This window comes from Rhipicephalus microplus, chromosome X, assembly GCF_043290135.1.
Source record: "Rhipicephalus microplus isolate Deutch F79 chromosome X, USDA_Rmic, whole genome shotgun sequence".
NCBI lineage: Eukaryota > Metazoa > Arthropoda > Arachnida > Ixodida > Ixodidae > Rhipicephalus > Rhipicephalus microplus.
This window is the reverse complement of record NC_134710.1, coordinates 338280464-338293870: the sequence shown is the minus strand read 5'-3', so window position 1 is coordinate 338293870 and position 13407 is coordinate 338280464. Positions and strand designations below refer to the sequence as shown.

At 48.9% G+C, this 13407-nt stretch overlaps 1 protein-coding gene across 39 annotated transcripts in view; it reads left to right on the top strand.

The window, feature by feature from the left end:
- The window catches only part of CaMKII (Calcium/calmodulin-dependent protein kinase II), a 243703-nt gene that overhangs the window by 114975 nt on the left and 115321 nt on the right, over positions 1-13407 (top strand). For all 39 annotated transcript variants that reach the window (XM_075879738.1, XM_075879744.1, XM_075879740.1 and 36 more), the window contains exon 3: positions 5763-5822. In XM_075879738.1, the coding sequence (XP_075735853.1) occupies positions 5763-5822 (60 nt within the window). The remainder of the gene's footprint in view (positions 1-5762; positions 5823-13407) is intronic.

Sequence of the window (13407 nt, the reverse complement as noted above, 5' to 3'; positions counted from 1 at the left end):
ACTGTGCAGGCTGTCTTCACGGGTTCGCAGGTCTGGAGTTCGTGGCATTCTGTACGAAGTGCGGGGTCGTTTCTGTGTGATTCATTCGCAATTCCGCACGCGTAAGACAATTTATCCGGGATAAATTAGCTACCTAATTGTGTTGCGGGTTTGTTCGAATATAATTCTACCCCAAAAGTTGGAATACGATTATTCGATCCCTAGCGGGCGTTTTCCTCCAGCGACGGGGTTACATCGTGCTCCGACGCGCACGCTTTGACCCCCCGCTCTTTTTTCACCCTCTCTCGAACATACAGACTCGATCACGCGCACACATGCGATTCCGTTGTATTTAGAAAGGTTGAGGTGGGGGGGGGGGGGCAATTTTGCATTATCGGGCAACCGTGCGTTTCATAAGCACTGTGAACTGATGAATATTCTGTTTTAGCGCTATATCGACCGCGAAACTCCTGGGAAAGCTGGCGCGGCGAAATACGAAAAATATATATGCGCGGAACACGCGATTCCCCCCAAAAAAAGAATAATAATCCGATTATTACGGAAATAAAAAGTAAATCGAGAGAGCACGCATTTCCATCCGCCCGCCATCACGTTGCAACTCTCCCGATTTTTTTTTTTCTCGCAACGCGCCGAGAAATTTGAGGAGAAAATTTAATATCCCCGCTTGCTCGCGTGTATTCCGAAAAAAAAAAAACACTTATGCGGTCGGCTGCGTTATATACGGCTGCGCAAGGCGCACGTGCACTGGCGGTCTCCTTCGATCGGAATTTAATATCCCAAATTCACTTTAGACAATCCCTTCGTCGTGTTTGGCCAGGGGAGAATCGACTGCGCATCTGCAGGCACGCTATATATATATGTAACCACTGCGCGGCATGGTGTAAAAGGGCTCGTATACAACTAGCCGGGTTGGTTGTGACTGGTCAGCTTCGTGCTGGGGCGCGGAGTATGGCGCGCACTTCGTCTCGAGTTCCATGCTGCGGGGCGTTCGATGATGTGGAATGACGCGATTTGCTCTATACTCCAGTCCTCCCGTGGTATAACTAAGTGAATTCGACCGCCGGCAGCCGAAATTGGTGTCGCCGAGAGGCAGTCACGTTCCGGCCATTTTCCGGGCCTGATCGTTTCGCGGTTCTTTCTTTCTCGCTTGCTTGCTTTTTTTTTTTTGGGTGGGGGAAGAGGGGGTCCCTTCATTTTTTTGGTGCTGTTCTGTATGCCTGTATTTGAATCATCGGTCGACAGCGCCGTGTGCTCATATGTTCTCGAAGGAAGCCGTAGTGGATATAAAATGCGGAGTCCCCCTGCACTATGGCGTATACTTCATAATAACATAGTGGCTTTGGTGCGTGAAAATCCAGTGAGTTAGTGCTTCCTCAGCTTATGCACCGAGAAGCCTTTTTTACATGCAAGGGACGCGTGCGCGATTGGCCAAAGATATACGCCGTACACGACCTCTATAGCCAGGATGCGGCCGACGGCCTGTCGCAAATAGCTGTTGCCAAAAGATTTTCTGGATTCGGCTTAAAAGTATACCTCTAGCCGATCTCTGGCTGTCGGCTTCGCTGCACGCATCTAAGGTTTCCAAGGTGGAGCAGGACACGCTCGATCTGCTGCGCCCGTTTCGGGGTGATATTGAGAACCGTTTTCCCGGGGTTTTCGCGCTGTATGTGTCCCCACCTGCCTGATTGATGTTTAAATCTCGCTGGGAGCTATGACGAGCTGTTCCGCTTTCACCGAATGCTCACGAAATGTGCGCGGCCCTAGAAAATGGCTCCTTTTCCTGCCTCGCTTACCCTTCATCATCTTTTGAATGATCAAATCTGCGCAATACCCACTTTCACCCCACCCCCTCGTCGTTTGGCCGTCCTTTTTTTTTTTTGTTGGTGCTGGTGTACCATATGCCTGGTTAAATATAGCCACGCATGACGTTCACAGACATGTATGGAAACACGTTTCTTTTTTTTTTAGGGGCGAAGCTCCTTAAGGCGTGGGCTGTGCGTCCCCTGTATGTAGCCACCTCTCGTTTAGTTCTTGCAGTGTTCACTAGATGGCGGTACTTGTAGCTTAAGATGAATAGATGCAACATGTTATAAACTAGACGGCGGTACTTGTAGTTGGTGATGAAAGATGCGAGATGTTATAAAATAGGAATGATGCCACATGTGGCGCGTGTCATTGGTGGAAGGCAATCGTTGGATTCAGTGCGGCGACGTACGCTAGGGGGAGCGTTGTAATAAAATCGAGTGGGCAAAATGTACGGAGGATTCATGGTTTACCAGGTTTAACTCCGGAGCTTCGCCCATTCCTCATCATTCACTTCGTGGATGTGGCGGCACTTTTTTGTAACACGTCGCTGCGATGGATTCGGCGTACCTTTTGCACGTTGTTGAAATCTCGCAAAATCATACGTTACATGGTAAAATATGTTTCCCATTCTTATGGAATACGCCGCTATACTTAGCTTCTCGCCGTATTCGAATTTGTCTTATGTGTATCGAGGATTTTACATCTAGACTTATGGGTCCCGTCATCTTGAGCTTTTAAACAAATGTAATGATGTGAAATAATAAGCTTAGGGAACGTCTCATTTACCAACCCACCCGTTGTCTTGCGTATATGTCTACGGTAGCGTTGCGCGTTCAGTCTTTGTGCAGTTCAGTGAACTGCGGGGCTATACCGTTGTGCGTACGACCGACCATAGCATATGCGCGATTCTCCTATCTCGACAGGGCGGCAACGATGGGAACGGCTTTGCGATGAACATGTTTTGCTATCGGCCACAAAAACGATAACCGCTCTGACTGCTTATCGCTGTCGTGAACTGTTGCGAGGGGAGCGTGTCGTTCGTGAGTGGAACGTTAGGGAGCACTAGAATCGTCGTGCGCACTGGCGCACGAGCGGGTTTATCACGTGGTATTTTTTTGTATTTTGCGGGCATTTGTAATAACAGAAAAAACAATAATACTTAACAGATGTAAAGTTCAAAACTGTCTAAATGAACGCTTTGCAAACCCATCTACAGCTTTCTCATTAAAACTTTCATCCATGTTCTTTCCTTCAAAAGTTAGTTAAACAGATCTAATTAAACAATATTTTGGAACACAAAAAATAGTTTGACTAACTCCAGGAAACGGCGAGCAACATGCATTTGGTCGCGTCGTAATTGCGTGTTTCGGCACATTTTTAAACTCTGGCTAAATAAACATAGCGGGGCATCCTGTATATGGTGGCACCACAACCCACCCTCCAAATACAACGTAGTTGCAGTTTGAAGGGTTCGGCGAAGTTGGGCCTTGATGGACGTACAGTCGCGACCAATGTTAGAGGGAACGCGGCACGGATGGATGGATGGATGGATGGATGGATGGATGGATGGATGGATGGATGGATGGATGGATGGATGGATGGATGGATGGATGGATCCGGCTGTGCCCTTTAGATCGGGCGGCGGCTTACGCCACGTAGCCATAAAGTTAAGTACTATATATCACTATTTGATGAAGGATTGAATTTCACTCGCGCCTCGATTGTAGCCACCAATAAGTTATAGCCTCCTCCTGGCTATTTTCTACCCGTTTAAGGTCTATTTTGCCTTCACTGTCCCTAAATCCCAACGCATTGAAAAAATCCGTGCCATTATCTTGGACTATATAGGGTGGAGCCCTTTACAGAAAATTATCAAGTGTTCTCGCGTGGCTGCTAATGGGCCACCAAGCGGGCGGCGCGCGAAGTACTGTGGTGCAAACGCAACCAGTGCCAGAAGTGTAGATGGCTGCGCGTCTGGCACTCGGCTGCTGACCCGCAGGTCGCGGGTTCGATTCCCGGCTGCGGCGGCTGCATTTCCGATGGAGGCGGAAATGTTGTAGGCCCGTGTACTCAGATTTGGGTGCACGTTAAAGAACCCCAGGTGGTCAAAATTTCCGGAGCCCTCCACTACGGCGTCTCTCATAATCAAATGGTGGTTTTGGGACGTTAAACCCCACAAATCAATCAATCAATCAATGCGCGTCGTCTGTTACGATGCCTCCCACTTCGCACGCGCGCAATCTAGGTTTCGCCGTTCGAGGCAAAGTTGGAGGCACCGTAGCAGACGACGCGCCGCTAACTCCGCTTCCAGCGCTGATTGCGCTTGCGCTGCAATACTTCGCACGGCGCCCGTCGTGGCGCTCTGCGGAGCGCGGTCACCCGCTCCGTTTACCCTTCAACAGTGGCCGCGACTGTTCGTGTTCTTTTCACGGGTACATTTGTGTTCGTCTTCGTCATCATCATCATCTCCACTACGCCCGCAGCAGTGCAAAGGCCTCTCCCATGTTCCGCCAATCAACGCTGTCCTATACCTTCTGCTGCCACCTTATACCTGCAATCTTCATAAGAGCTCATCTGCCCACCTTGTTTTCTGTCTCCTGCTCACGCGGTTACTGCTTTTTTACGTTGTCAGCCTGATTGTCTCGGTTGCTGTACGGATCTCTGTAGAACTGCTCCGCTACCTAAACCATCCTACCCGTATATGTAGTGACTTTGCATTCCTTGCCCCTGAGTGCATACATCTGACATTTGTGTTCGTACACCACCATTATTTGTTTGCGTGGCGTTGCGCACGTAACCGCACCTGACTTGTGCTCTAGCTTGAAAATTTTGATTGTGCACTTGTGGGTCCTTTCCCCACCTGTGAACGATATCTATATTCGCGGGTATTCTTCGCGCCAGAGTGCTCCTCTTTTCATTACACCCCTGCAGGAGCAGAGATGTCGCTGCATTAGCTCTAGCGTGTGCTTTCGCATCTTTTGCTGGGCCCGGTATGCTTGTCACTGGCGTGACAAAGTGTCCTAGATTAAATAGTAGCACGAGAGTCTCGGAAGTGGGACGTCAAACTGCAGTCGGTGAACAGTGCTTCGGACTTTAGTGATACATGCCTCCGTGGTGGCTCGGCGCATGGTTTTAGTGCCTCACCCCGAGGTCATAGGTTCAATCCCGGCCATGGCGGCTGTATTCGATGTAGGCGAAAACGGTAGAGACCCTTGTGTACTGTGTGGAGTCAGTGCACCTTAAAGAACACGCAGATCGATGAAATTTCAGCAGCTCTCTATATACGGTGTGCCTCCTGACCGTATCCGGGTTTTGGGCCGGAAAACCCCAGATATTATTATTATTATTATTATTATTATTATTATTATTATTATTATTATTATTATTGTTGTTGTTGTTGTTGTTGTTGTTGTTGTTGTTGTTAGTAGTAGTAGTAGTAGTAGTAGTAGTAGTAGTAGTAGTAGTAGTAGTAGTAGTAGTAGTAGTAGCAGCAGCAGCATTCCAAGACACTTCGCATTATACACGCGCTCTGGCTCTTAAGACTGTAACTTGGAGCCTTGACTGTGTCATGTTGTTTAAGTTGTTCTCTTTAACCTTATCCTATCTATATTGCGCGTTACCTGTCGTTTAACTTATGAGTACTCAATTAAGTTTGTTTTGTGCTTTCATCACCCTGTAGTGAACGTATCAATATGACGTATCTTTTTTATAAGTTACTGTATTTGTGTATTCTGCAAGGCATTTCGCCCCGTGATTGGAGGCTCGAGCAGCGTAGTAAACAAACAAACAAACAAACAAACAAACAAACAAACAAGCAAGCAAACAAACAAACAAACAAACAAACAAACAAACAAACACGAGCGGGCTGCTGACTGGTGGCTGCGTTTTCTGCAAGTCGTGTGGCCTCTCCTGATCGCATCGTCCTTCCCCCCCCCCTTTTTTTTTCTTTCTCGCAGACTTCCAGAAGCTGGAGCGCGAAGCGAGGATCTGCCGAAAGCTGAACCACCCCAACATCGGTGAGTGACAGGTCTCCGAACCGCAGCGTAATTACGCCGAGGCGAACGCCTGCAGTCGCTGTGCGAGGAATCGTGCCCTCCCCGCGTATATCTGACGGCGCGCAGGTCGCAATTAACGGTCGCCCGGGCCTCGGTTTGTCCATTCAATACCCTCGGCCGCGCGCGTTCTGCGGCTTTTTCATTCTTTAATTGTCTTTTCTCTTCGCCCTCCCCGAATGCAGAGCGCAGTTTGCGCTGGCTGAAAATTCTCTCCGCGCTGTAGCGGCTTCATCAGCCGCCGCTGATTGATTTGTGGGCTTTAAAGTCCCAAAACCACTGTATTATTGTGAGAGACGCGATCAGCCGCTGCTGTTGCGTCTTATATGGACACCCTGTCACGTTCTATATTGTTCAGAAACGGTGTTCTATTAGGGTGAAAGCTCAAAAAAAAACAATGAAAGGAGGAGGATGAGATATATAGAGGGTGAGTTGAGCCGTCCCTCTTGATAGCGTTATTAGCGAAGCCGCCGGCATGTGGCGGAAACTATGTATAAAAAAATGCGCTCGCCACACCAACTCTTATAATACTGGACTTCCAAATTTCCTTTATCTAGTCTTTTGAGGCATTTGTTTGGTTGAAGAGCGTTTAGCGAAGTTTCAATGCAATACGTTCAATGCAATACGTTCAATGCAATACGTTCCTTTCTTGCAAATAATTACATTGACACTATATAATATCTCGCGCATGCCTATGAGTGTCAACTATAGAGAATATGTCGGTGTACGCTAGGCATGGCGATTTGTAACCATCTCATATTTTTCTCATATTTTCTTTCGGTCGTGTATTGAATGATTTGTGCAATTATATATCTATAGTGTACTCTATGTAAATTACAAAGTTATGTTAATCTGTACTAAGTGATTTATCTGTTCAGTACATTTTTTTTTATGTACTGAGAACACCGTTGTACGCTGGTGCCAAAACGGGGGCCCGCAGCTTCGTCAAGCTATCCTTGCGATGGCTTTTTCTGCCGGCCTCCGGCATTGTGTACTATGTGTGTGTACTATGTACATGATGTCAATAAAGTTCACTGTTCACTGTTCACTGTTCCTCGCGCCGATCACATATGTATATATTTACGAAACTCGCGCAGTTTATGCTTTCTTTGCATTCCCTATGGCGTGTCTTTTTTGTTTTTCATTTTTTTAGTCTGTGTTTGCTCGCCATAGCTTTCGTCTTTACACGCATAGGACGAGGGGAAAGAAATCCGGCTGTCGTACTAAGACGCTGATACGTGATTGATACGCGAAAAAAAAAATTGGATCTCTCATTTTAGAATGCCTTCTACAAAGCAAGGAAACGTACTTTGTCCTAAAGTGAATATTAAATCTTAGATTGATTGATCCCTAGTAATTAAACGCAATGTAAAATTACCCTAAAATATGTCTCATGACGGCAAACCATATGTACTCGATTTCATTCAATTGTGCTTTGACTGTTTTATACATTTGGTGTCTAGTTACGTAAAGGCCCTGTATGTAGTCGACATGCATACATACATTTACGAGGTTCGCAAGTGATCATGTTCTTAATTATAAATGCATGAATACAGGACGCATGGTAAATTGCGAAGAGCTCGGCTTTTTTTCTTTTTTTGCTCACTTACTGTCTTGACATGCTCACAAAAAGAACTGCCGGCTTTTTGTTGAATCTTGTCAACTTAAGTCCATTCATGCAATATATGTCATCACGGGGCCGACTCTATAGTAAAGGTCGTGATGGAGATGCAGCTTATGTAGCCAAACTCGATCGTGTTCATCGATTTCTTAAATGAACGCTGTTAAAAGTAAGATAAGCATATTTAACTAGGTGTTTTACCCTTTTTTATTTGTTAAGTCGATGTGCTGCAAGGGATAATGGAGTAGGCGAAACGCTTGCTGCCTCAATTATTCTACGCAGCAACCTATTTATTGCGAACCATGGAAGTGCGGTGAAAAGGGCGTGCTCCCTCGACTCCCCGCCTATCCGCCCTGATCAAGCTATAATTTATCGATTAGTTTCTTGATCGATCGACCCGGCGCATATATGTCTACGCCGTCGACCGTCTCGTCTGTGACGCGGTGTATACGGCGCAGTGTGTGTGGCCCGTTTCCTGGGAAACGCATCGCAAGGGCGCTCCGAGTAAAGATTCTGCGGGCCGCCGTCAGCGCTTTCGCTTCGTTTGACGCTAAGGCTTTGGGCTGATCTTTGGGCGAACAAAAATGTAAAATACAACTGCGGGGCAATGTGCGATTGTTAAGGTTTAACTATAGTTAGACCGCAGAACTATAATAGACTACAAATGGAAACTCGAGCATGCTGCTGCGCAGTTAAACTGCATGGTCTGAGACGTTACTGTGTGTATGCATGTGTATATACAGAGTGCCCCAGCTATCTTAAACGAGAGTTTAAAAATATGCCGACACACGTAGTGACGGCGCTTTCAAATGCATGTTGCTGACTGCTGCCTGGAGTGAGTCAGACTAGTTTCTTGGGTTTAGATTAGTTGCTTAATTAGGCCACTTTTATTGACCTTTTAAGCAACATTAGCCCCGCCGCAGTGGTCTAGTGGTTATAAGGTACTCGGCTGCTGACCCGCAGGTCGCGGGATCGAATCCCCGCTGAGGTGGCTGCATTTTCGATGCAGGCGAAAGTGCTGTAGGCCCGTGTTCACAGATTTGGGTGCACGTTAAAGAACCCCAGGTGTTCTAAACTTACGGAGCCCTCCACTACGGCGTCTCTCATAATTAAATGGTGGTTTTGGGACGTTAAAGCCCACAAATCAATCAATCAATATTAAGCAACAATAATGAACCAGAAATTCCAATGAGAAAGTTGTTCATCAGTTTGCAAAACGTCTGACTATATAGTTTCTAGCTTCATATCTGTTAATTCTTTGGTTTTCTGCTAACTACAAATGCCCGCGAAAAAAAAAAACACGTTACGAGCTAGCTCGCGCGCCAGTGCGCACGATGATTCTAGTGCACCCTAACGTTCCGCGTACGAACGACCATAGCATTTGCCCGATTGTGCTGTCTCGACAAGGCCGTGACGATTGCGGTGGCTTTGCGATGAACGCGTTTCGCTACCGGCCGCGAAAGCGATAACCGCTGTAGCCCCTAGTTCACACTGAAGCATCCGCTTTCGCGAAAATCACCTGCCGCCGAAACGCTGCGTCGTTCGCACTGAACGCGCCCCGCGCCGCCGAATATGCCATTTGCCACTGGGTGAACATGGCATGGATGCGCGGTCACCCGGTTGTTGTCGCGGCTCGCAAACGCCACTACGCTGTCCGGTGGTCTAAGCCTCGACGATTCTCGTTCGCAGGAAGCAAGAAGAAGCAGTACTGCTTGCTTTACTGGCAAGTCGGTGTCTTGTAATGAATGAAGAGCCGAAAAAAACCGCCGACGCCAGCGGTGTTGGTGGTTTTGTCTTGCTCTGCAAGACCGTGACAAGCTCGGTCGAATGGGCGAAACTCCCGTTGGTTACAACATTCAGTTACGTGCACTGAGACGTGACAAGTGAGTAGTGCTCGGTCACCTCTTTTCAAAATTCCTTGATTAGCGCTCCTATTGGTCCGTGGTGACCGATTCGGTGGCAGACGCCGCAAAATTCGGTCCGAGAGCGATCGGCGCGGGGAGGGCCTTTTCGGCGGATCTCGCCGCCGCCGAACCGGATTCGGCGCACTTTCGGCGGCCGGAATGCTCAGTGTGAGCGCGTCCTAACTGCTTATTGCTGTCATGACCCGGTGCGAGGGAAAAGCGTACTGTTCGTTCGCGGAACGTTAGGGAGCACCAGAATCATGGCGCGGAGGCGCACCATTGTTTGTCATGTGGTATTCTTTTTGTGTTTTGCGTACATTTGTAGTTAGCAGAGAAACGTCTATAGTTAACAGATGTAAAGTTCCAAATCGTCTAATCGGACGTTTTGCATACTGATCTACAACTTTATATTTGGAATTTTCGACCGATCCTATTTTGTTCAAAAGTTATTCAATTAAAGGGGCCTCATTAAACAATAAGAACACAAAAATAGTCTGGCTCACTCTAGACAATTGTCACCAACGTGCATTTGGTTGCGTCATCATTGCGTGTGTCGGCGTAGTTTTTAACTCTGGCTAAAAATAGCTGGGGCACCCTGTAGATGGTGGACATGCAGACACAGGAGTGCTTAATAGTTGGAAAGGTAGAAGCGGTTGAATTAGGTGTTTTCCAACAAGCAGACCTATACCACCTGCCAATTAGAATTTTTGCCCAGCGTCGTTGCAGAGAAAGTTGGTTAGTTGATATTGTCTAATTAAGAAGAATACATGAAGTAACGTCTCTTACTCCATGCAGTAGTTGCCAACGTACACTGTCGTCCTTTATGAAAGGGAACACGTGAACGCGTGGCCTGCGCTCTGCGGCGGCTGCCTACAGCAGCATCAACCGACAGCAAAAGGAAAAAACACTTTGCTTTCAGCGTAATCTGTTGCAAAAAAAAAAAAAGAAACGAGTAATGGCTGGTAGACAAGCTCTGCTAGTTTGCACTCCCTCTCTACTCAGGCCTGCAGTGCGTAGTCCAAACGTTGTATGCGACCACGGCGCAGGCTGCAGTAATTGCCCGATATCGCTCACCGGGAACGTAATATAGCAGTGCTTGTCTACCGGCCATGACTCGTTCTCTTGCTTGGCCATAGATGACGCCAAAAGTGAACGTGCTTTCTTCATTTGTCGGTTGATGGTGCTCTAGGCAGCTGCCGCAGAGAGTAGGCCATATGCGTTCGCGTGTTCCCGTTCATAAAGAACGACAGTGTACATTTGGGCGCGTCGTCATATAGCGTCTCGCTATATCTTTCAACTCTGGCTAAAGAGTTAGATGGCGTACCCTGTATAAACATGCGCTTGGGTTTGTCTATATCCTCAAGTTTTTTATTAAGCGTTACTTATGCGCGAAACCTCTACAGTTATCAACAGCCGCCGACTCGCCAGAACGAGCATACGTTATATCCGCTATCGTTTTGTGACTACTTTTAGGACGGGAATAGATGTTACATATTCGCATAATGCACTGCGTCTGGCAGAGCCCGTTTTTAGCCAAGGAGAGAGAAATGGGCCGTGGTGGAAAAGTAGGCGGTGTGCGTGCGTGCGCGTTGCTTGTCGCGGGCGGCGCGCATTCACGATTGCGTAAGGTGCCCCGCCACGCCAGCTTAGCGTTCAATCGTGCATGCCTGCGCAATTCGCTGAACGAGCCGAGAGAGCGGGCATATTCGGCGCTATATACTGCGAGAGGACCGCGCCACGCCGGAGCTAATGCGCAGCGCGGAGTACACCCGCGGCAGTCGCTTTATTCTGCGCAGAGCAGGCGGCGCCTTCTGTTTTTGTGGCGCGGCATTTCTGGCACGGCACGAGCGGCCCGAAAGCCGTGCAGCTGTTTATACGCAGCGTTCGGGGTGTTATCGCGCATATAAGCTGCTCGGCGTTGCGATAGGCACGGGGCGCCGGCGAGCGTATCGCATAGATTCGCGGTTGTTGCCGCCCTCGGTAGCCGAGCATCATTTCTTTTTCTTCTTTTTGTCCGGCCATACGCCACGCCGCCCGCATGCGTCGTCTGCTAGTCGAAATGGTTCGGCGGGGCTGCACGTATATACTGCAGCACTGGCGGCTTCTCCGAAAGACGCCGCTGCCGTGAGGCGAAGTTGACCAATGCAGTGTGCCGCCTATAATATTTCGTGCCTGTCCGAGAAGCTATCCAAGGTCTCAGAACTTATCCAGTTGCTTCGCTGACGTGGCTGTGCTGGCCCATGCCGGTGATTTTGTCGGATGATTACCGCCAATCGAACACCATAGCGCTGTGTCTACTCTACATGAACTAAGCGAATCAAAGTGCCTAATATGGGCCTAAAACTTAGTCCCGGGCTAATGCGACAGTTTTAAGATAAAATGTACTGAGTTTCCTTTATATTAGCGTCGTATATAAACTGAAAATTGGTGAGCGTGACGCGAATGATTAGGTTAACAATCATTAAAAAAGGTAACAGATGATACAATGCCTTCGTTTGTGCGAGTTGGTCCATCCATCATTAGAGAAAACTTGAAAAGCGGAAACAAACACCTTCGAGAAACGCTGTCGCCTTCGCCAGTAGTGCTGAATGTGCTTCGTGTTCGTCCTTTGCGCTTTTCAAGTTTTCTCCAATATACCGATAACACTTCGGGATAAGAATGAGAAAGTTCACGCCTTCCGCATCCACATTTTTCGCTGCAAAGAACGTTCCCCCGTCTGCAGCACGGCGTCGATAGCGGTACGACTTCTCTTATTGGACGGTACATGAAACGCGTCGCCTGGGGACCAAAGGAGTTCATTACTGCTTTCCTCCCGCATCACAACGTTCATTCAGCTTCTTCCCATTAACTGCTGCGCGGTCTGCCCGCTGGCTCAATTTTTTGTTTCCTCGTTGCACGAAACTTTCACGCTTACCTGATCCCGTTTTGCTCGGATCCGTGGGAGGCAGTGAGAGGGGGGAGGAATGGAACTCGGAAGGATGTGCACACGCATCGGCGTTCCTCCTATTATGCGATTCGAGTGTTTGCATTGTGCGCAGTGCTCGGCGTGGTTGAGGACACGTTCCGGCTGTTTAACGCGGCGAAACAGAGTGTTGCGTGCCCTGCGGGTTCAACCTTTTCTTCGCGGCGTGATAGCTTTTCTCTCCGCCCTTTAGCGAGAATTCCGTTTGTGTTCCTTCTTTGTGCGCGAGAGACGGCGTGTGTGACAGCGCATGCACTGTGCTTGAGCCGCTGCTGCAGAAATGGCCCCGTTTCCCCGCGGGACGACCGGCCAGCCCGCGGTGGGCGGCCCCGCGCGTGTCCGGCGTGCTGAACGCGGCGACCCGGGTAGCTTGGCACTCGGCCGTTTTTTTCGACGCCCCCGGGAAGCGGCTGCGTCGTGCCTCTGCATGCATCGCGCCTCGTCCCGCTGGGGGCCTTCTCTTCCACCGCTGCGCGCTCCCAGCGGGCCCCAGACACAGTTTTTGCCGCAGGCAGAGAAACGCGGGCCATTGTTGGTCCGTTATATATGGTAGTATGTGGTCCGCGTGCTGTGCCAACTGGCGGAGTGTATAGAGTGGAATGCGCAAGTTAGCAGTGCCCTCTTGCGTAGTACTTCGTAGCTAGAGACGGTGCTCCATAAACTGGAATCTGTCTGCGCTCTGGCGTCGTGCGAATCGGGGAAGGAAGGAGGAGTTGCTGAGCAGGCATTCTGCGGGCCTCTTTGTCACGGCGTTGTTGGGGAGTGACCACACAACGCTTTCTCGGGAATTTCCGGGCTGCGTTCTCGGTGACTTGCGCCCGAAAGAACTCGGCAGCTTTGTGGTGGTTGGTTGCGGCTGAACACGGATCGGCTGCGTCTAATTCGCTGACTGCTGCGCTAACTAACAGGTGAAATTATGGAGGCACACGCGTAGGTGGCGCTGTCTTTGTGTTGATCTCATTTCACGGAAAATAAAAAACAAATCAACTCCGAAAGGCCGCGTAGCACGGTTTGCGCGCAGTTTCGAATTCGTGGCATTGTTTCCTGTAACACGGGTATCTG